Source organism: Parasteatoda tepidariorum, chromosome 1 (genome assembly GCF_982258835.1).
Source record: "Parasteatoda tepidariorum strain Cologne lab strain chromosome 1, Ptep-v5.0, whole genome shotgun sequence".
In the NCBI taxonomy this organism is placed as follows: domain Eukaryota; kingdom Metazoa; phylum Arthropoda; class Arachnida; order Araneae; family Theridiidae; genus Parasteatoda; species Parasteatoda tepidariorum.
The window spans coordinates 114,574,293-114,596,509 of NC_141755.1; the positions used below are offsets into that span (position 1 = coordinate 114,574,293).

Consider the following 22,217-nt stretch of genomic DNA (forward strand, 5'->3'; position numbering starts at 1 on the left):
TGGAAGTGGTAACGGAATAAAGTGAGTTACAGGTTAGGTAAATCGATTGCAACCGTAATTCATGATCTCCGAATGTCATCGCCAAACCATTGAAAGAAAATTATGTCCCCAAAATTGCAGTGTTGTGAGCATAGATATAAGGGCACCCCTATATTAATCCCTGGTTGTGAGATAACAAAAATTATGTCAGGGTTTCTCGATGAAATTTGGATTGAAATTATCTTCGTTCCCAGCAGATCACCAAAGTCAAGCATCACTGGCTGCGATCTGTGTGCGGGTGGGTGACCCACTTGGATCAGACTGCGTAGGGACCGAGGGTGTGCGGTATTGGTCGTCGTTAAACTGTGCTACCGTAAAGTGCTCGACTTCGAGTGCAGTTCGTTGGGCTACCGAAGCGGGGGTGCCATCCCCTCTGCAGAGGATCAAAATTGTGATGGCATGTCTTCGGATCATCCTCAGGGATGTTTCCCAGACAGTCGCCAATAGCCCATTGGGCAGCTCTGGTGTGACGTAAATGAACTACAACAACAACAACAACATTAACAACAAAACTTCTTAGTTCATAAGAAATAATTTTTGTTATTTGGTCAGTTAGTATTATTTCTACCTGAGTATTATTGCTCATTAGTATTATTGCTACCTGATTCGTTTCTGCTCAATCTCTTAAGATATAGTAAAATATGGTTAGATAATTGTAAAATCTTTAGCATGTAATGTATAAGTAGTAAATAAATTAAATAGTGATTTTTATTTGAATTTCTACATAGTTTTCCCATCTGAAAGTTAACACATTCTATAAGTAAATATAGATTTTGCTAATCTCCAGAGAACCAAGCTCAGCCAAATTTTTTGACAGAGTTTTTGACTATTCTCAAAAACCCAAAATTTTGGTGTTAGGATAATTATTGCTATTATAAATAAGAAGTATCTATAAATAAACATACAAATAATATTACAATTGATCAATCAATTATGTTTGATTATTTTGACATTGAACTCTCTTTTTATTTCGACAATTGCAAAACTCATATTTTGGTTGAGAAATATCAAATAATTACAAATAAAAACATGCAAAATTGCAATTTATCCAATTCATTAATTTCTTAAATTATTGAAAAAAAAATCAGCTAATAAAAAAAAAACCACTCAATAATCATCTGATTCATTATACGCAAAATAAATTTTCATTTATTCTCAATTTAACTTCTTGAAAGGAAAGCTTTTGGGGGAAAGGAAGCTTCCTTTCCCAAACTTACGATTACAGATAAATAGTTTTGAAGACCTCTTTACTCCTAGTTAATTTTTCACTTTAGTATGAATAAGACCGAAATTCGGAACTATTATAATAAAATAATATGTAACTAGGAAATTCATTCGAATAACTACCTTAAATATTAATGGTAATTTAATTAAATTGTTGAATTGGTTGATTAAAAAAATTATTAAATCATTTAAGCAAACGTTTCATATTTTTTGTAAATTATAATTAGTTCACTGATTAGGGAATATATTACAGTCAATAATCTGCTTCACTGAAAATAATCAATAACAAATATTGAGGAAAAAACAATTATAAGTTGAGATTAGACAATTAATGGAAAACACTTTAATTTTATTTAATCTAAAAAATTTGCCTAAATTATAATATTAAAGAATTAAAATCAATATTTAGATTACTAATAATTAACAATTCATAGTTATGTGCAATATAAATCGAATAATTAAAAAAATGGATCTAAAGTACACTGGTGGACAAAATTAAGAGATGGAAAGCATTTTCGCACATTCATTCGCACATGCAACATATCCGCACACCGCTCCATGTGTTTGACAATGGTTCGGCGAATGCCCAGAGGTACAGGCAGGAGGTTCTAGAGCACTATGTGCGTCCTTTCAGGGGCGCTGTTGGCCCTGAGTTTATTTTTATGGGCGACAATGCGCGACCACAAAGGGCTCTCATGGTTGATGAGTATCTGGAAAGCGAGGATATTCAAAGAATGGATTGGCCAGCCAAATCCCCTGACCTGAATCCTATTTAACATGCTTGGGATGCTCTTGGGAGAGCTATTGCGATGCTTCAACCTCCCCCCCAGAACCATTCTGGAGTTAAAAATTGCTCTGGTGAAAGAATTGGAGGGTCTTCCAAAAGTCCTCCTTAGCTCCCTTATTAACAGCATGCATACTCGTTGTGCATGCTGTCTATCTGTCAGGGGTGACCATACAGCATACTAGAAACAACACACACTGTACAAACCTCACTTTTATTGTCATCTTTTATCTTTAAGTTCAGACTACATTGGATTTATTGGCAATAGGTCTTGCCAGTGAATGACGCTTTCATTTTTGTTTTGCACACTTTATTATCATGGAATAAGCCATATCCATACCAAATTTCATTTATTTATATTCAGTATTTTTTGAGATATTTGGGAAAATGTCTTCCATCTCTTAATTTTGTCCACCAGTGTATTAAGAGAAACACATTTTTAGAAGAACCAATTGATATTTACAATAATATTTGGCTGCATTCTGTATATGTGACATATAATATAAATCATATTTATAGTAAAAATAAATGTCTCCAGTGACAAAAAAAAAAAAAAAAAAAAAAAATTGGTCCAGGTTTTTGATTGTTTTTATTAGATTTTGACAGTTTTTGATACTTTTCGACTGGTTTTTATGGTACCTAACCCTGCAGAGAACACTATTGATAGTTCTTTGTATAATTTAGGTAATGGGCATTGCTTCCAGTTATTTATTTCATTACAATAATAATTTTAATCCTTAGAAAAATTTATAAAACTGTTCTACATTTTATATAAATATCTTTTCGTTTTATCTCAGTGTAAAGTTGTCTAGGAATATTGTCCTACAGACTTGTCTTTCATAGCTTTTCTGTTGGATTTAATGTCCCTGGACTTGTTGATCAACTTATAAGGAAAATAAAAATGACTCCTTTCCCTATAGGGAAAGGAGTCAGCCATCAGCACAATGCCCTCACATTAAAAGCATTTTGTAAGTAAATTTTTTTAATTAATAATTCAGGAAGTGATTGCTAAATAATGTATAATTTATTACAAATTATTTATTTTGGTTAAGCACATTATTCGACCCTTCAATTTAATTTCAGAACAAAATTAAGTTTCCTAGTTTGAGAATAGCTTTAAAGTTGAGAAATAATAGCTTCCTTTTTCTCTGAAATTACCAATTTTACTTGACTTTGTCTTGGCGAATGTCTATATATCTGAAGGGGCGAAGCACATTATGCATAAATTTCAGAGGAATAATTTCTACCCATAAATTTCAGTGGAATATAAAGTTCTCTATTAAAAAAAAAGTCATAAAAATTTTAAAAAAAAAATTTTTTTTTTTTCCCTCTGAAATATCCAATTTTACTTGACTTGAGAGTATCTAAATTTCAGGGTGGGTAAAACAATGTGTTTGCCCCCTCACTTAAATTTCAGAGGGGGTGGCTGCCCCTCGGTTGGCAATGCTCTAATTATTTGGTGTAACGAAGTAGTAATAGTCTTTCATTTACGTCACACTAGAGCTGTACAATGAGCTATCAGCGACGGTCTGAGAAACATCTCTGAGGATAAACCGATGTCATTTCAATTTTGATCCTCTGCAGAGGGGATGATTTTACCACTTTGATTGTCTGACGATCTGCACGCAAAGTCAGGTAGAACTATTTAACCAAGACCGGTACCGCACAACCTTCACAGGCTGATCGAAGTGGTAACCCACACGCTCATTGACCGTTTCCATTGATACATTATTTATCAAGATGTCAATAGGCAGTCGTTTACTTGATTAAAAGGTAGCATTCTACGAATATGGATGGCTAAAATAATAATTCATATATTAAAGAATTATAATAGCCTTATCAAATATGTAAGCTTTCATTCTAGCTGTTTTTAGTATATGAATAACTATTTCCACCGACGAAATAATGAGCAACGCAATTTGTAAATTAAGCAAGATTTCGATGAATTCATCACTTTTTGCTTCTTCCAGAATTCGATAATTATCTCAAATAAAGCAGTTAGAATAATAAAAAAAAAAAGGTTAATATAGATTCTTTTCGACATCATTATATCTTGGATTTTTCGTTCATTGCTTTAGATCAGCAAGAAGATTCTTTTAAGTATTTTCATTTTTAACTTTTTAATGCATATTCTACTTCTGATACACTTTTGTCCAAACTACATTTCTGATACATTCCTAAAAGTTTATTTTTATAAGCATATTTTTCAAAGTTATTAAAAATATTAAAGTACTATATTTTAAGTCCGAAAAATTTGTTTCAACACATTGCTTAGCAAGTGTTAAAAACATATATATTTTTTTGCTTAAAATATCTGTAGACAAATGTTGACTTCCAGAGAAAGGCTTTATTAAAAACAATTGAGTAAATAGTGAAGTGTCATGTTATAAAAATGAATAATAATTAGGTAGTTTACGATAAAGTTTTTATAATTCGATCTGAACATCATTTTCAGACATTGGGCGATCATGTCTGAAAGTGTTTATGGGCTACACTAGTGCGAAAGGAAGGGGATAAGCCTAAATCAGTGGTCAGAAGTAGCCGCGATGGCTCAGGGGATAGAGCGTTCGCCTTTCAATGCTGCGAACTGGGTTCGAATCCCAGTCGATACGAATTCTGCATCCAGCTTGCACCGACCACAGTGCAGAAGTGAAATATCCTCAGTGGTAGACGGATCATGGGTTAGAGTCCCCTTGCCATCAGGCTAACCGAGGGAGGTTCTCGCGGTCTTCCTCTCCGTGTAACGCAAATGCGGGTTAGTTCCATCAAAAAGTCCTCCACGAAGGCAAATTTCTCCTAATACTCGATCCAAGAGTTCCCTTGTCTTCTGGATAAGGTTCAAAATGACAAGGCTTCTTAGTTGAACATTAGTAGTCGTAAACCCATAAAATTGGTTCGGCTGTTCAACGACGGTTATAAAATAAAATAAAAAGTAGTGAAACTAAGGCCGGGATAGCCTGGTTGGTAGGGCACTCGGCCCATGTCCAAGAGTTCTTGGGTTCCATACCCGCCGGCCGAAGACTCCCCGTGTGGTAAATGGTAATTGATGCACTTTAAATCTGTCGAGACGCAAAGTCCTCCATGTTCTGTTCTCATAACAAATCAATACCTCTTGAGGTGCTGATCCAGGAGTTTCCTTGCCTTCAGGATTGGCTCAAAATTACAAGGCTACGGAGTTGAACATTAGTCGACGTAAACCTGAGATCGGCTCGACGGTCCAAGGACGGATATATATATATATATATACATATATATATATATACACTGGTTATCATAAATTAAGGAAAATTCACAAAAATCGCAATAACTCAAGAAATTACACATGGAATTTTATGAAACTTACCCACAATATACAACACATAGTAAGGTATTAAACAACATAAAAAGAAATTATCAGACATTAATAGTAGTATAGAAATTAGCACATGTATAAAATAAACAAATTGGAAGTATCGGTTTGCAATAGAAAAAGTACCTTTAATATGGAATATGATTGCCTCTAGAAGCAATACAGCACAAACAGCGATGTGTGATGCTTTCAATTATGCGGTCTATCAGTTCAATAGGAAGTGAGAGCCATTGCTCTTGTAAAGCAGTTGCAAGCGTGGCAAGGGTCTGAGGGGGCGGATTGATGGCAGATACACGCCTCCCTAGAGCATCCCAAACGTGCTCGATAGGATTCAAGTCCGGGGATCGAGCTGGCCACTCCATGCGAGTAATTGTTTCCTGTTGAAGATAATCATCAACAATGCGAGCTCTGTGTGGTCTTGCATTATCGTCCTGTAACAGGAAGCAATCACCAATTGCCCCGGCATATGGGCGCACATAAGCATCAAGGATGTTGTCTCGATAAACCTGAGCATTCACGGTTCCCCTTGGAAAGACATGGAGGTATGTGCGCCCTCCTAAGGATATGCCTCCCCAAACACAGACACTGCCTCTTCCGTATGCATCTCTTTCACGGATGTTTGATGGATGATAACGGGTCCCAGGTTCTCTCCATATCAAATAACGTCTACTGTCACTTTCTAGACTAAACCTGGACTCATCCGTAAAGAGAACAGGCCTCCATTGATCTGACGTCCAGTGGACATGTTGTCGGGCCCACTGCAAACGGTCTCTCCTATGGCGTGATGTGAGCGGCACGCAAATGGCTGGTCGTCTCGCATACAGACCACCTTCGTGGAGCCTTCTGCGCACAGTTGACGTTGACACCAACCTTCCGGTGGCTGCAGCAAGAGAGGATCTAAGATGTGTCGGAGTAGCGGTTCTATTCCTGCGTGCACTTAATGTCAAATATCGGTCATCGGCACTGGTCGTAACAGTTGGCCGTCCTTGACTGAACCTCCTAGATGCCGAATCTGTGGTTTGAAATTGCCTCCAAAGTCTATGAACCACAGATGGACTCACATTTAGCCATCTGGCCACTTCTGATTGACTCTGCCCTGCCTCTAGTCTCCCGATGGCTCTCCATCGTAGTTCTTCAGGCAAATGATGCCTAGAGGTCATTATTACGAATTGGCTATCTCAGATTTTCAATGTCGCAATCACAGTAAAATTTGTGTGCTTTCTCTCAAACTTGGACTTTTATGCTCCAGGCAGATGACGTAAGCCGAGTGCAGCGCCACTAATTTGCATATTGCAATTTTACTCAGCTACTCTTAGTGGACAACATATGCAAATTTTGCACGGTTTGGCTTACTTTTGAAAGAGTTATCGCTATTTTTGTGATTTTTCCTTAATTTATGATAACCAGTGTATATATATATATATATATATCAAGAAGTTAAACTAAATATCCTCAGTGTGTTAGATGAATAGTGTAGAGGGCTCTTGCTGTCCGCTAACCGTGGGATGTTCTCGTGGTCTTCCTCTCCATATAACGCAAATGCGGATTTGTTTCATCAAAGATACTTGATCCAGGAGTTCCCTTGTCTTCTGTAATGGGTTCATAATTACAAGGCTACAGATTTGAAAACTAGTAGTAGTAAACCGAAAAATTAGGTCGCCTACTCAACGACGGTAATAAAATAAGAAAAGTAATGAAACTACCGTAGTCGCTACTTTTTTGTAGTTTTAGTGTGTGAGTTAGCTTAGTAAAGAAGCAGGGTACTAACACAATTAATTTTACTTTGATGAATACAAATCTTCGCGGGTCTGTCAATAAACGCAATTTAAAATTTTTATATAACTGTGACTTAACAAAAATTGAGTATTTAGAGTCAAGTATAACTAATATTTAAGTCAGTCATTACGAATAATAAATAATTTATCTCATTGATCACACTTTCACATGAGAAAGTATACTCCTGAAACATTGCTTTTATTTCAAAGGGTATTTTCGATAACCTTAATTTGTCTTCGCGAAATCGCAAGTATTTGATAATTTTTAAATAAAATATTCGCTGTCAAGAAGAGCATAAAGAGGTGGACACATTCGAAAAGAATTACAAAATGGCTAATGTAAACATGAATAAATATTTCTAAATAATTCTTCATGTTTAATATAAGCCAATTTTTTTATTCAAAATCATTTTGAACACCAAAGAACGGTTTCTTAAAGCAGTGACTACATTTCGAAAGTAGTTTGTAGTCAACTACATTTAAAAAAAAGTAGTTATAGTTAACTACATTTGTGACAAAGTAATTGTAGTAAACTACAAAAATAATGTAGTTTTTCCGACCACTGGCCTCTATATCCAAACAAATAAGGTATTTTTTCTTCAATGTGTGCTTTTAGACTAAATCGAAAGACCACACATTTATAGGACTAATTTATTGTTATCATGAGTTGTTTTTCATCCTTTCCCTTTATTGCCCAGTTCACATTTTAATCTATTTATTTATTAACGATACTGTAAAAAACAGCATCACTCTCACTCATAAATATCGATAATAATTTTCACGAATTTTTCTTCCTTTATGAATGTCTTCTAGACAAATGATTGAAGAATAACGGTTTTTATTATTGGTTAATGCATTGTGTATGTTATTTAGGTTTGCATGCGTTTTTGAGTAAAATATTTCACTCTAGACGTTTAAAATTTTGTTACAAGCCATTTTTCACCTGTATTATTGCTATACTTTTTTTTTAATATTCGTCGTTGAACAGTCGACTCGATTTTTGGGTTTACGACTCCCGATATTCAACTCCGTATCCTTGTAATTTCGAACCAATCTAGAAGAAACTCGGAGATCCCCTAGAGGTATTGATTTGTTATGGGAACATGGAGGACAGATTTAACGACTCGACAGATTTAACGTGCATCAGTCAGCATTTACTAGACGGGGAGTGTTCGGCAGGCCGGGATCGAACCCACGAACTTTTGGACATGGGCTCACTGCCCTACCAACCCTACCCCCATATTGCTGTACTTATAGTATTATTTTTACAATGATCTTTTTTTTCCTAAGGAATTGTAAGTAATATTTTAAAACATAACCACTTGAAATAAATGCAGCTGAAAATGTAATTGAAATAAGTATAAGATATTGATTTACATTTGACTATTCTTTAGCAAAAGCGTTAGATTAGAATTAAATGTTGTCGATTATCCTCTTAATCTGACATTTATCAGATGAGCCAGGATGTCGCTGACTTCAAGAAGCTACAAAAAGGGTATCTGATGTAAGATCCACCCTAGAAAGTCCAAAGCAAACCAGAATATGTTCCGGCAAAGATGGTTGAACACAGCATTTTTTTATCTTTCTGTCTTCCTCAAAAACACTTAAGATGGCCACTTGGCAAATCTGGCCTAAGCAATCTGAAAGAATGAATGAGCAGCTTCTGCTGGTTAAAAAAACTGGAGCACCCCCGGCAAAGTTCGAAGTCTGTCTTAGCTCCTGCTGATTTTAGCTGGATAAAACGGGATAGCCTTCACGTCTAGGGTGGCCCTACCAAACCAGGAGAAAATCTCCAGACTAACTTCACCCTTCCCATCCAGGAACAACCTCCCGCAAAGATGAGGCAACCTGCAGAACTTGGGAAAGTTGAGTTAAATATTCAACATAAACGATTTTAATTTAATTTTTTTTTTTTCAAAACGAGTAATAAAAAACGTTATTTGGCAAAACCTGCTCTAAACAAGCTGCCATCATAATGCTTAAGGGTTAGCTTTGGGGCGGGTAGTACAATAGATAAAAAAATTTTTTTGTCGACATTCTAGATAAAACCTTAATAGTGCATTGCTGTGGGTAAATTACAATGAATAAAGATAGAGCCGTGATGGCTCAGAGGATGGAGGGTTTGCCTTCCAATGAGGTGCCTTCCTCTCCATGTAACGCAAATGCGGGTTAGTTCCATCAAAAAGTCCTCCAAGAAGGCAAATTTCTGCCAATAATTGATCCAGGAGGTTCCTTGTCTTCTGGATTGGGTTCAAAATGACAAGGCAACGGAGTTGATCATTAGAAGTCGTAAGCCCAAAAATTGGGTTGGCTGTTCAACGACGATCATAAAATAAAATAAAAACAAAAAGTAGGTTTAAATATTTTATTAAAACCACCACCATGAAAACTTTGATTAGACATTTCCTTATTTTAAATAATAACATCACATATAAATATGTATCGATTCAACATGAAATATATATAAACATCAACATTTCAATTCATTACAAAATGTAGAAAGATTACACATATTTTTAACACGCTATGTTCATAGTATTTTGTAGTCCATAAACTAATAATGCGACAAAATGGTTACCCTTTTCTATTCTAATGTTCTGAAAAGCAACGAGTTTCTTAGATTAAAACCGTAAGCATTTCAACAAATCATGTTTTTATGAATGAAAATAATGGTTATAAATACAGAAAAAAAATTACATTTAATAATAAAAGATTAATTAATTCAATTCTAATGTGAACTAATTTTAATCGTCAAGTAAGAGATTTTTCATCCTCGAGACTAAGGCTGTTAACAGGAAGACAAGAAGAAAAAAATGTGGTTGCACCTTAACACAAGATCTTATTAAAAATATCACAAAATTTCTCGAGTTTGGTATCATTCGTTTCAGATGGGAAAAATACATTCGTCGTTTTTACGCTCACAAGAAATTTCAAAATTTTAGCCCATAAAATATATTCTCAATCTTTTTTTTCCCGATCGCATATTAATGAAAACATATGAAGACTGAGGGAGATAAACGGTCACTTTTTCTGAAAGAAGATTGGAACACCATTAGTTGCTTTTTGAGGATTACTAAGTTTTGACAAATCAATAACAGTTCTCTCTAAGAGTTATTACACAGTGATAATGGGCCGTGCTAAAAAGCTCTTTCAGTTCGCTCGTTAAATTACTTTTTTTCTCCGTATAAACTTTTATGGACATAAGCCGATCTTCCACCGGAGATTTCACATAGATTTAAAAACCATCGACAAAAATTCCCTTAACAAAATTATATCTATCTTTTATCGATCTGAAGAAATATGAACAAAGTAGTATTAGAAATTAATTTAAAGAAAGTATTAAGCATTGCTGATGTAAATGCAGTTTAAATCCTGCAATCTGATTGAGGGCTCAGGAATAAAGAAAAAAGCTTTAGAGCAATAAAATAAGTTTTTTTTTTCTTCCAGTAAAGAGAGATTGCATCTGAATTTATAGGACACTTACAGTAGAATGAGTTAAAAAAAGAAATGGCGCTCGTAATGCAACAATATATCGAATCTTTAGGTGAAAAAGAAATATCTATTGTAATTTTTTTCCGATCGCTGATGCGTCTTATACATATGTCTTTTCTCAGCAAATGCAGGAAATTCTGTCCCTTGTTTTATTTATAATAACAATGGAAAATTTTAAAATTAATGAAAATGGACTGTGGACCTTAACGAAATTTAAAGAAAAGTAAATTTCGAAATATATATTTCATTTATTGTTCAGAACTTGTTAACATATGTGACATATCATATCTGTGGACAGTCACTCATCACTATTCCCCAGTCTCACAATTAATTAATAAAAAAAAACAAAAAAATTTAAATGATCTCAATAAAAAACTCTTTCGATTGAATACGTATAATTACTGGATTTAAAACAAAAAATTATATTATAAAATTTCAAATTGAAAGCCAGAGCCATTTGTCACGTCTGTGGACAAGAACAAAAATGCTAATTCCTTCAAAAGGCAATAATATATACGTTTTCTTTTTACGAACCCTTTCTTTGAAAGAAAAGTGTGCATTTAACTTTAAGACTTTTTTCCATTTGTATTTTGTCAGAGAAATATGCCAAAAGATATCTCTAAACGAATATTTAAATGGTTTTCGGAAGACGGTAATTTCAAGCTCGAGATTTTTTGTGCAGCGTGATTTGACAACAATCGCGTATAGTAATTTTTTTTTTTTTATAGAAAAAACGAAATCTTCTTGACCACTATTCAATCCTTTCAAAATCGTACAATAATGTAAAATACACACAACAAAAAAGATCCGAGGAGATACAGAAATCGAAAAACTATTTTATAAAAAACTAAAGACATACTATCGTTTAAGAAATTAAAAAAACAAACCGTCTTTATTTATTTATTGTAATTCTTCACTCGATAAATTCAAACGAAAAATATTGAGGCAGTTAAAAAAATATTACATTTACCGACATAATTGTTCTGAGAATGGAATTATAGAGTAATGTAGTAGTCAATTTTTTTTAAATTTTATCGGCAGCAGTGAATAAGCACTACAATGACGGTTAATTTTCAATGTTCCCGTGTATAATACTAGTTTTGAGTCCGACCCAGAAGACGTAGGATTTCTTGAGCTAAATAACGAATCAAACTTGACTTTGTAGAGATTCGAGAATCTCTTACGGTTAGCTCAACAGAAGGGAAATTCTAATCTACAGCAGCGGATATTTTATCACATTAATGTAATTGAAGTGATTCGGATTACAGCACATGCTAAATAACCTGGAATCGAACATGATTAGCGATGATCAAAAGCAAGTTTCCCTTCCTTTTTGACCTTCAAAGACATGATTCTGAAACTGGAGGATCTATTTATAAAAATATTTGTTTTTAAAAATTCAATGTCAGCAATTAATACTTAATATTTGATGTATTGCAATACTTAATTATTTTATTATAATAAATGCTTTAATATTTGATTGAATTAAGGTACTAAGTAAATACCGAGCATGTACCAAAAAATTCCACGGATAAAAAAAAAAAATTAAAAAAGAATATTCTCATATTAAATTTTATGTTGCAATATATTTGGCGCATAAATTATATTTTGAAATTCATTTTGTAGCCAAACCATAGTGGTATACAATTATCATCTCAAACGAAAATATGACAAACAAAATCAGCAAAAAAGTTGTGATAGCCTTATTACGATCACTGGTTACCCATTGGGCAAAACAGCAGCGGTGGCCATAGCAACACACGAAATGGAGACGCATGCGCACTACTTACGTATTACTCTTGAACACAGTTGAAAATTGTGTAGACGCCGTCAACCAAGACCCATTTTGTCAATGGGTAAAGAAAAAAAAAATCTGTAGGACACATATAAATGTACTGTTTAGTTTTCGTCAAGTTTCACAGATGGTTACAAGAAATATAGATTGTCAATAGATGGGAGCTCCAAGCTGAAAAAATAATAATAACAATGCTTTCAAAATAACAACAATTTGTAGGAACAATGTGTGGAAAATTTAAGTGAACAGTTGCACGTGCAACTCAGTTAGAATGGTTTAACAAGCAGCAGAAAATATTTTTTCGAAAATTTTTCAGTCGTCAGAGCAATCTGTTGATGCGTTTTGTAACCAATTATGGAATTGTTCGATCATAAATTTTTGTGCAAACCGTAGCGAACAGTCAATTTTTATTTCTATCAATTTTTCTTTCTTTAGGATGGCTCGTAAATAACGTTAATTCACCCATAAACACATAACTGATAGATCTTCACCTTAAACAAATTTCAACAGTTTCAGAATGATTCTCATAAATATTTTGAAACATTGAAATTGAATAAGTATAAAGATAGAATAATTAAACTAATTTAGTTCTAAACGGAAAAAAAATTTCCTTAAGGAAATGTGTCCCCTCCATGATAATTAAATATTATTCATGAAAATTTAACAAGTGAAACTTTTAGATGACACACTTGTAATTCACATTTGACATTATTTTCACCCACAAATACACAAGCTCATTATAATTTGTCACATCAATACGAATAAAATATTACACACAAGAAAACAACATTTCAGACAGGCACATATACTATAAAAGCAGTCCATTACTAGTTTAAAATAACAGTACAGTATACTTTCGATTATCCTTCCGGTGTGTGGATTAACGGAGTTAAGGTTCAAACTGAAAGTATAGCATGATACCTTTGTTTGCAAACTAAAATCTAATTTTACATAATAATAGGGGAGGGGCCCTTGACACAGAACTACCAGGAGCCCCCTGGTTGTTAATTTAAACTAAATTTATATGCTGCTTAATTATAAAGTGTTTTTAAACGATTTATACCTCAAATAAATTACGATATATTTGTAAATTTGAGCTTCTATTTATTTAAATTTTTGTTAACTCATAACTCTAATAGAGAAAATTCTTAAGGAAAAACACAAAAAAAAAAAAAAAAATTTGTAAAATTTAGGAAGTCCTCAGAAACTTTTGGGGCCCCAATGTTGAGGACCAATACTATCACACAATGCTGAAGATAATTCAGGCACTGTATACTATCACACAAAAAGCTGACTTAAAAGGATACATATTTAAAAAGCTTAAAAAAAAGAGTCTTAAGCCTTTATTTAAAAAATGACCAACTAGGCAAGATTTTACGAATTAGAACTTTTTTTTTAAAAATGATCATAAATTGAAAAGTTAGTTCACAATGCCTCTTTATTTAAAACAAATATGGCTTGACATTTAGAGCTATTTTTTTAATCAACATTGACGCTGGGGATAAATTAACCTTTAAAACCAAATTGAAAAAAAAGATTAATTAATCTTTCAATTTTCTTTGGATAGTTATAAAAATATCATGATTTGAGGTATGGTAGACAGCCTTAACCTTTTCACGTGGGCTCAAAAAGAGGACATCGAGGTCTTCTGAGAGCCTCTTTTTAAAACTGGGGGAGTGAAATATGACAGGGAACTGCTGGTCGTAGTATAGTTTATCTAAGCTAAGAAATCCTACCGCCACAAAATCTGAAACCGTCTGGTGCGATGGAAACAAGAATGGCGCCTTTTAGGGAGGGTAGCTTCATTCTATCACTAACACAAAAGACCGAAGAGATTCCCTTTCTCTCGCCGTCCCGAACCGAAACCACTCCAAAACAGTGACCTCGCACCCCTACTTGAAATAGCCATACCCCGTTACCATAGTCACGGCCACGGGTCCAGACGAATGTCAGGGGGAATTCTTATTTTAGACAAACTATAGCGGACGAGTGTTAAACAATTTTATTCTCCCACTGTTTTTTTTTCTTTTTTTTCCAACCGTTTCTGTTTGTAAACTCTTAGACCCCGGCAGTTGGAAATAATAGGAGGGTCACCGGAAGAGGTTTCCCGCGCTTTTGCATAATTCAGGGCTGAAAGCCTATAAAGACGGAAAAGAGCAAAATATGACAGGAAAGGAATTCCATTCTAGCATTCTTTTTCGAGCAACATTAAATTTCTGTAACTATCGAGAATTTTTTTTTTTTAATAATTAAAGTATATGTATAAAACTGCTTCTTTTTTGAGAAAAAGTAGATATTGTTGAAGAAGAGAATAGATTTACTCCTCCCGAAAATAATTTAAAACTGAAAAAGTTTTACTACCGCTTTTCCTTTTTTCCGTCTCGTTTTCACCCAGGGCATAACTTGAGAAGCGCGCGGGAAATCTACATCGGTTGCTACATTAGATTCCGTTTAAAAATTAAAAGGAAAAAAAAAAGAGAGAAAATAAAAACGTTCCACATACCAATTTCAAAGGTGGAAAAAGATTTCTTCCTCCCATTCTTAGGTTGAAAGTATGACAAGCCCCTCAGAGGACCCAAACTACTGATGTGACAACTGTTGTCACAACCCAGGGGAAAAGGTTAAAGCTGGTAGCCAATTTGGCACGCTTTCACAATAAACCCTGTACGCTATTTTTTTTTTTAAAAAAACATATTCATTTAAAAAATAATACTGAAAAACAGATAAGTACATTTTTTAAAAAATTATCTGTGACTTCCTTTCCAAATATTAGCTTTTGGGTAATCGAAAGTATATTGTAAATGACATATTGTAGAAAAACATGATCAACCCTCTACGTTTGCAGGTGCCGGAGAGTCTGGCATTTCGATGCTCTCGATGTCGGCCTCCCTGCAGCAGAGGAGGGTGGCAAGAATCCCTTTCCGCAATCGTGGATTGGACAGGAAGTAAATGAAAGGATTGAAGACTGTCGATGCTTTGGCAAATAAAGGCGGAATTAAAGTCAGAATGGGTGGGACGGTTTCTGGAGGGGCGAAGATAGTCCACAGGCATAGGACAGCGTATGGAGACCAGGCCAACACAAATGCGATGATCAGCACGAATGACATCTGCAATTATAAAACGGATATGAAAATTATAGCTGTTTAACAAGTATCGGAAAATAAAACAGTTTTCTGTAGATGCTCACAGAGAAGCCTTCATTTGCTATAATTAACAGCACCTGATATCGTTAGGTACTAAAATATTTGGCCAAAAACATCCAAACTAGCTGATGAAATAGTCAGCGGCGTAGTTATAATGCATGTTCGAGGGGGGATTATAATGCATGGTGCTCGTTAAATCAATCAAGTCACAAAGTCCTCCATGTTCCTATAACAAATCAAAACCTCTGGGGGTATTGAATTGGATTTTGATCGTTCTTTGGTTCAGGTCAAAATTACGATCTGTGGATGAATGAATGAGTCCGCCCTATAAACGGGTGTAAGTATGAGTATGGAAAAAGTCAAATTCTTAGCCATAGATGGCACCACTGGAAAACAAGAACAATTGCACCCCCTCTGTCTTAATGACCGACAACAACAACAATAAACGCTTAAATTTCAAAAAAATGAATAGTGAAAAATTGTTTATATCTACAGCTGTACAGTAGTTCATTACTTACAGTACAATAGTTGATTAATCAAGTAATATACATAATTTCGGACGGGGTTTTGTCACCAAAATTCTCCCCCAAACTACGCCACTGGACATAGTTTGAATGGGAGCATTAACTCTGACAATGGATTCCCAACTCTATTTAGCCTATTCATTCAAACAACGAAAGGAGATGGGAGCTCAAAAATTATCTTCTCAGAGCCTCTATGAGGATTATCTATCAAAAGGTACCTCAACTGTTTTACGAGCTGGCAGCGGCCCCTATCCCATCCATCGTGTATTATTTATCGTTGTATAGGTAAAATGTACTCGTATTTGCTTACATTAAAACATTGTATCGCCAATCGTTCTGCATTTACTTGTGTTAGGTAGCCAAACACAATCGTGTCAACAAGAAAATATTTTGAGTTGAACATTAAAATTATAAATGAATAATAAATAAGTAACTTACACGACATAACAAAAAATTGCAGGTTTGTTCACGAAACTTATTCACACATTTGTTGGGATTCGCCCTTTCAGTAATTGACTAATTCGCTCATATACTAACTCGCTCTACGAATGATTCGCGTTAATTTTATAGCTTTTCTTAAACATCTCACTTTTCTCTCTAAACTAATATAGGTTCATGAGTCACTTTTCTCTCTGAAGTAATATAGGTTCCTTTATGATTAATTTTAGCATTTAAATCCATTCATACTACGGATCATTCCAAAATACATTAAAAAAAAGTTATCTCCATAGAGTGCTAGATTGCCTGAACAGTTTAAGTGAAGTTCGTCAAATTCACTCATTTAATCCGACCTGAGGCCTAGCTCTAACGCTTATATTAACGTTAAAAAAATATTTTAAAATTGCCGTATCGTTTCAATTAAGAATCAAACGCAATTTATGTAATTTTTTCAAAGTTTCCGAATGCTTACACTTTCAAAATAAATTCTGGTTCAATTTAATTTATTAGAGAAATATTAACAGACAATTTATTTTTATTATTGAAGAATCAAGGCTTTCGGAAGACGGAATTTCGAAAACCTTGTAATGTTAATCACAATACAAATACCTAATAGTGCAATATAAAAAAGAAAAACTTACGGACGTTATGGACCTCTCATTACTCCATTGATCATGTATCACTCCTCTTTGTCGAGTGGCCGTATTCTTCCGTACACGGCGTGCGATGGCACAATAACAAACGGTGATGATAGTCAACGGAACCATGAAACCTAGGACGAAGTACACTAAGAGAAAGGACTTGTAGCTCGAGTCGTTGTGTTGCCAATCGATAGTGCAAGTTGTAATGCTCGGCTCCAGGCCATACCTAAAATATGGAGTGAGAATTCTACTTATTTCAATGAAGACCGTTTACATCCTTCTCAAGAACTATTTTTTTTTATGACTTTATATGAGTCGTGGTGGTTGATAAAGCGTTCGCCTTCCAGTGAGGTGAACCGGGTCCGAATCCCAGCCATGGCTGGTCGAAACGAATTCCGCTCTCGCACCGATCACAGTGCTGACGTAAAATATCCTCAGTGGTAGACGGATCATGGGTTAGAGTCCCCTTGCCGTCAGACTAACAGTGAGAGGTTTTTCTCTCCATGTAACTAAGTTGCCTGTTAGCTACATCAAAAAGTCGTACGCGAAGGCAAATTTCTCCCAATACTTGGTCCAGGAGTTCCATTGTCTTCTGGATTAGTTTCAAAATTGCAAGGCTACGGAGTTGAACATCAATAGTTGTAAACCCAAAAAATTGGGTCGGCTGTTCAACGACGGTTATAAAATAAAGTATTAAAAAACAAGATATTGAAAGTGGGGCTTTTCAGAATTGCTATAGAGGGCACTGGCTATCTAATAGTCACGTATAACTGTTGCCAGCAATAATGGAAATAGCATAAATCGAGGAAAAGAGCCATCTTTGTGTGATGACAGGGCCTTCTAAAATCAGAACGAAAAGAAATAGCATTTAGGAGTCGCAAATTAATATTTGAAGAGAAAATAAAAATACTATGAAATCTAATGAAGCAACGCAGGGGAAAGTGGAATTGAGAACATCAAAACCTGTTTTATTGCAGGAGGAAATTGTCTTTTTCTTCTTTTAAAAAAACATGCACGTTTCAGATGGCAATAAAACTGATTTTTTTTTGTTATTCAACGGATTCCATTTTTGTTCTTCATCTCTTAAATATTTAGTCTGAGACACTAATGTGAATTAATTATTTAATTTAAATGTGATTTAATTCTGGGCGGAGAAATCTGAAAATATATATTACGGAGAGACTCGAATTTCTAAAAATCCCTTACGTATCTATATTTTAGTTCAGGATAAAAAAAATATATATAATTGTTGCTAAATGTAAACCCATTCACGTAAGTTCTTTTGCAGCTTAAAATTCCTTTAAAACAAATTCGGAATATTAAAAAAAAGCTCAGTCAGAATATTGATTTTTTTTAATTTTAACTCAATATGTAATGAAATGATTTTATTAGATTGTAAAATAGCATTTACAAGCTATGAAACATTCGAAATTCCCATTATTTTTCTTACTTAAAAGCATTTCCTCTTTTAGAATGCAGTTTCACACGCCTTCAAAATTCATCTAAAATAATTATTAGTATAGACTAAAGATCAGAGGACAATAAACTTCATTTGAAGTTGAAAAAAATATTGAGCATTTATTTTTAACGGTGATCAAGACATATTTTCATTTAAAGTATGCAAATATTTTTTATATATTTGTATACTTGACAATGTTTTATAATGAATAAGCAATAGTCGAGTATTTAGGCTTTAATAATTAAAAAAAAAACTTTTTCAAGCAGCAATTCAGGATTTCTACTAACTGAAGTTGTCTTGAGAACAGTTTGGGTACTCCTAAGGGAACGCCATGCCGCGAAAGAAGTTTTTCGCCGCAAATTCTCTTTATCCTTCATTACTAATTTAAACTTTAAAAAAGAAAGAAAAAAGTAAGTTCAGACAAACCTAGAGTAAGTAATGAAGTTTCGGTTGCTGAAAAAAATACTTCAAAATATTAAAATGCAAACAAATTATTAGAAGAGAAATTCTCCCGTTGCGTAATCCTAAGTTATTGTCTCATAAATTATTTTCATTTGTGAATTTTAAAATTTTCTTTTCAGTATTTAAAACTGCATGGCTTAATCTCGGTTTGCATGAACTCACTTTTTCCACACTTTAAATTAGTTATGAAAGAAAAAGAGGAAAATTTTCTTCCTCGGTCTTCTTAAGCGGCACTCAAAGAGAGAGAGAGAGAGAGAGAGAGTTTTCATAGGAAATAACCATTCACAAAGGGAACAGTCATTAATTAACCCCTTAACGATCGGTTCATTTTCAAGAAAACGGTCATAAAAATGCCTAGTTTTTTGGCTTTTGTATTTGCATTACATATTTGATTAGTGCTGCAACTAGTTTAAAATAAACTAACTATCTAGAATTATCTTAAAAATATTCTGGTACTGCCATCAGGTGTGTAAAATGAGAAATAAAATGTTTTCTGGTCAAAAGAAATGAATTAGTTTTATTCTTATTGGCACGTTACTACTGAACACTCCAGCCCGTCAATATCACGGGACAGAGAAGGAAGGGGTAAAAAGAAATAAAACTTGTGATATTTTCGTACCTGTGCGATTCACTCATAATGTATGCCGTTCATCATAAATATCCATATAATCCTAAGAAAATACACATGAAAAACATGATGCTTGATAATGTACAAACTTTATTTGCTGTGTCGTGATGATTAAGGATAAGAGCTTCCAATAAAGTAAACTGCCATCAAAATATGATGGTTTATATTTGTCCATCAAAAATCAAACATTTCTTGATGGTTTACCGTCATAGCACAAAAGCAACATTTTGTAATGATGGAAATTTGTTGGGCTATCAAAACTAGATGGTTGTATGATGGTGAATGGTGACCATGTTGGACCATCAAGAATCTTATTGAAAGCAACATAAACCATCAAAATCCTTTGATGGTACCATCAAGAATTTTTGTCTTGGGTAATATCGAACTTTGGAAACTTTTCAACTGTTTTCTATTGTTCATAATTTCTGAAACAAATCAAGTGGTTACATTATCAAGCAAACCCTCAAAATATTTTATCTGATTGATACGCCAGTCAATAAAATTGAGATTAATATCAAAATATAATTATTTTTAAAAAGCATGCTTATAAAATACTGTAAAAAGTCTGCCAAGTTTTTATTGGCTTCTGTTTGTTTTCTATCAGTGTTACATTTATAACTTTAAAGTTTTGAGCTATTTTGCTTCATTTCAATAAAAGAATTATTGTATCAATATTAGGAAAATGTAAATCTATGTAACGATAAACCAATGATATAAATAAATCCAACTATTCCACGATCGAAGCAAATGGTCGACGAGTAGTTGAATTTCTTGTCACAGTGGGGCGTTGTACACATTTCATCGAAAAGTGTTGTCATAATTGCAGTGCTTTGAAAAAAGTAAAAGCATTGTCATTTTACATGCTCCAGTATAACTAATGGAAAGTTTTTATATATTTTTCTGTGTGGTTTCTAACATTCATCGTAAAAGTTGGTAAGATTAACCTAAAAGAACCTCAGTTAAACTTTTTCAGTAATAATGATGTCAGCTAGAGAATTACATTAAGACATTTTACTTGATAATATTTATCTATTTTTTAGTTGAAAAAAATATAGTAGGATCAACTCAAATATTCATAAAGATTCTGGAAATATATGAGATGCTAAAAAATTATTCTTACAATTAGATTCAGAACTATTTTTTTCCTACATAGGATTTCATTAAATTCCAATTCAAAAAATTATGCAGTATACTCTCGACATCCATGTTATGTCAAATAACTATTTTTGGGATTACATATCCTCCTAATGTTATTTTGAATTCCTATGTCGAAAAGTTTTTTCTCAAAACCTTGCTATGCCTAATTTTTATTCGAAATAGAAAAGGAATTTTTTTCACAAAAATCTCATTGTAAACAATTCTTTTCTATTCAATGCAGAATTATTTTTGTCGTACTTTTAAAAATAAAATTATCATTGTTGTATTTAGACTTATAGTCTACTAACATCATTACATACATATTTAACAGTAGTCATTCCTATGTTTTATGACTCTACTTTTTAGAGTATTATTTTCGAATATATTTTTCTACATTTTAGAGCATATTTAGTTCTGAACTTGTTGTCTCAAAAACTCTCTATTTTTTAATCTTATTTTATAACCGTCGTTGAACAGCTGACCCCATTTTGGGTTTAAGACTACTAATGTTCAACACCGTAGCCTATTAATTTTGAACCTAATCCAGAAGACAAAGGAACTCCTGGATCAATTATTGGGAGAAATTTGCCTTCGTGGACGTCTTTTTGATGGAACTAACCTGCATTTGCGTTGCACAGAGAGGAAGACCACGAGAACCTCCCACGGTTAGAAGGATGGCAAGGGGACTCTAACGCATGATCCGTCTATCACTGAGGATATTTCAAGTCAGCACTGTGGACGGTGCAAGCAGGATGCGGAATTCGTATCCCAGACATTGCTGGGATTCGAACCCTGTTCACCTAGTTGGAAGGCGAACTCTCTATCCCTTGAGGGCTCAAAACTCGCCATCTCGTTTTTTTTTTAGCGTCCCTTCAACTTAGAGATATCGAGAGTACTTGCAAAAATGTATGTGTCCATTTAAAAATCAGGGCTGAGATAGATTAACGGTTTTAGTAACGGCTTTGCGTAATATTATCAAAAGAAAAACATTTACAAAGGAATTTGCTACTTACCTACCCCAGCCGAAAAGGGGCATGGCAGCCCAAAAGAAAGCATAGCCCCATACTGCTGCTAGCATTTGGCAGTACCTCCGATAATTTAGCTTACTTCCTATAATATCAAGAAATCAATGTATTGACATCATTATTACATGCTCTAAAATGATGTAAAAAATTGTATATTTTACAGTTCAAAATTTTGTCGACTATTTTTAAATAAAATAATAAATATATAATAAGAGTCATTTTTTGTATGGAATTTTCTCCGAATAAACGAATTTTATAATTGTGTGCAAATTTTTTTTGATTCGGTTAAAAATTTCTTGAGA

At 33.9% G+C, this 22,217-nt stretch overlaps 1 protein-coding gene across 3 annotated transcripts in view; it reads right to left on the bottom strand.

Annotated features, from left to right (window-relative positions):
- Positions 1-9,522: 9,522 nt before the first annotated feature.
- Positions 9,523-22,217, bottom strand: part of LOC107449547 (visual pigment-like receptor peropsin) — a 100,965-nt gene continuing 88,270 nt past the window's right edge. For all 3 annotated transcript variants that reach the window (XM_087150829.1, XM_087150830.1, XM_087150825.1), the window contains 3 exons: positions 21,904-22,000; positions 17,205-17,430; positions 9,523-15,565 (listed from right to left, as the gene is read on the bottom strand). In XM_087150829.1, the coding sequence (XP_087006955.1) occupies positions 15,284-15,565; positions 17,205-17,430; positions 21,904-22,000 (605 nt within the window). In that variant the 3' untranslated portion in view covers positions 9,523-15,283. The remainder of the gene's footprint in view (positions 15,566-17,204; positions 17,431-21,903; positions 22,001-22,217) is intronic.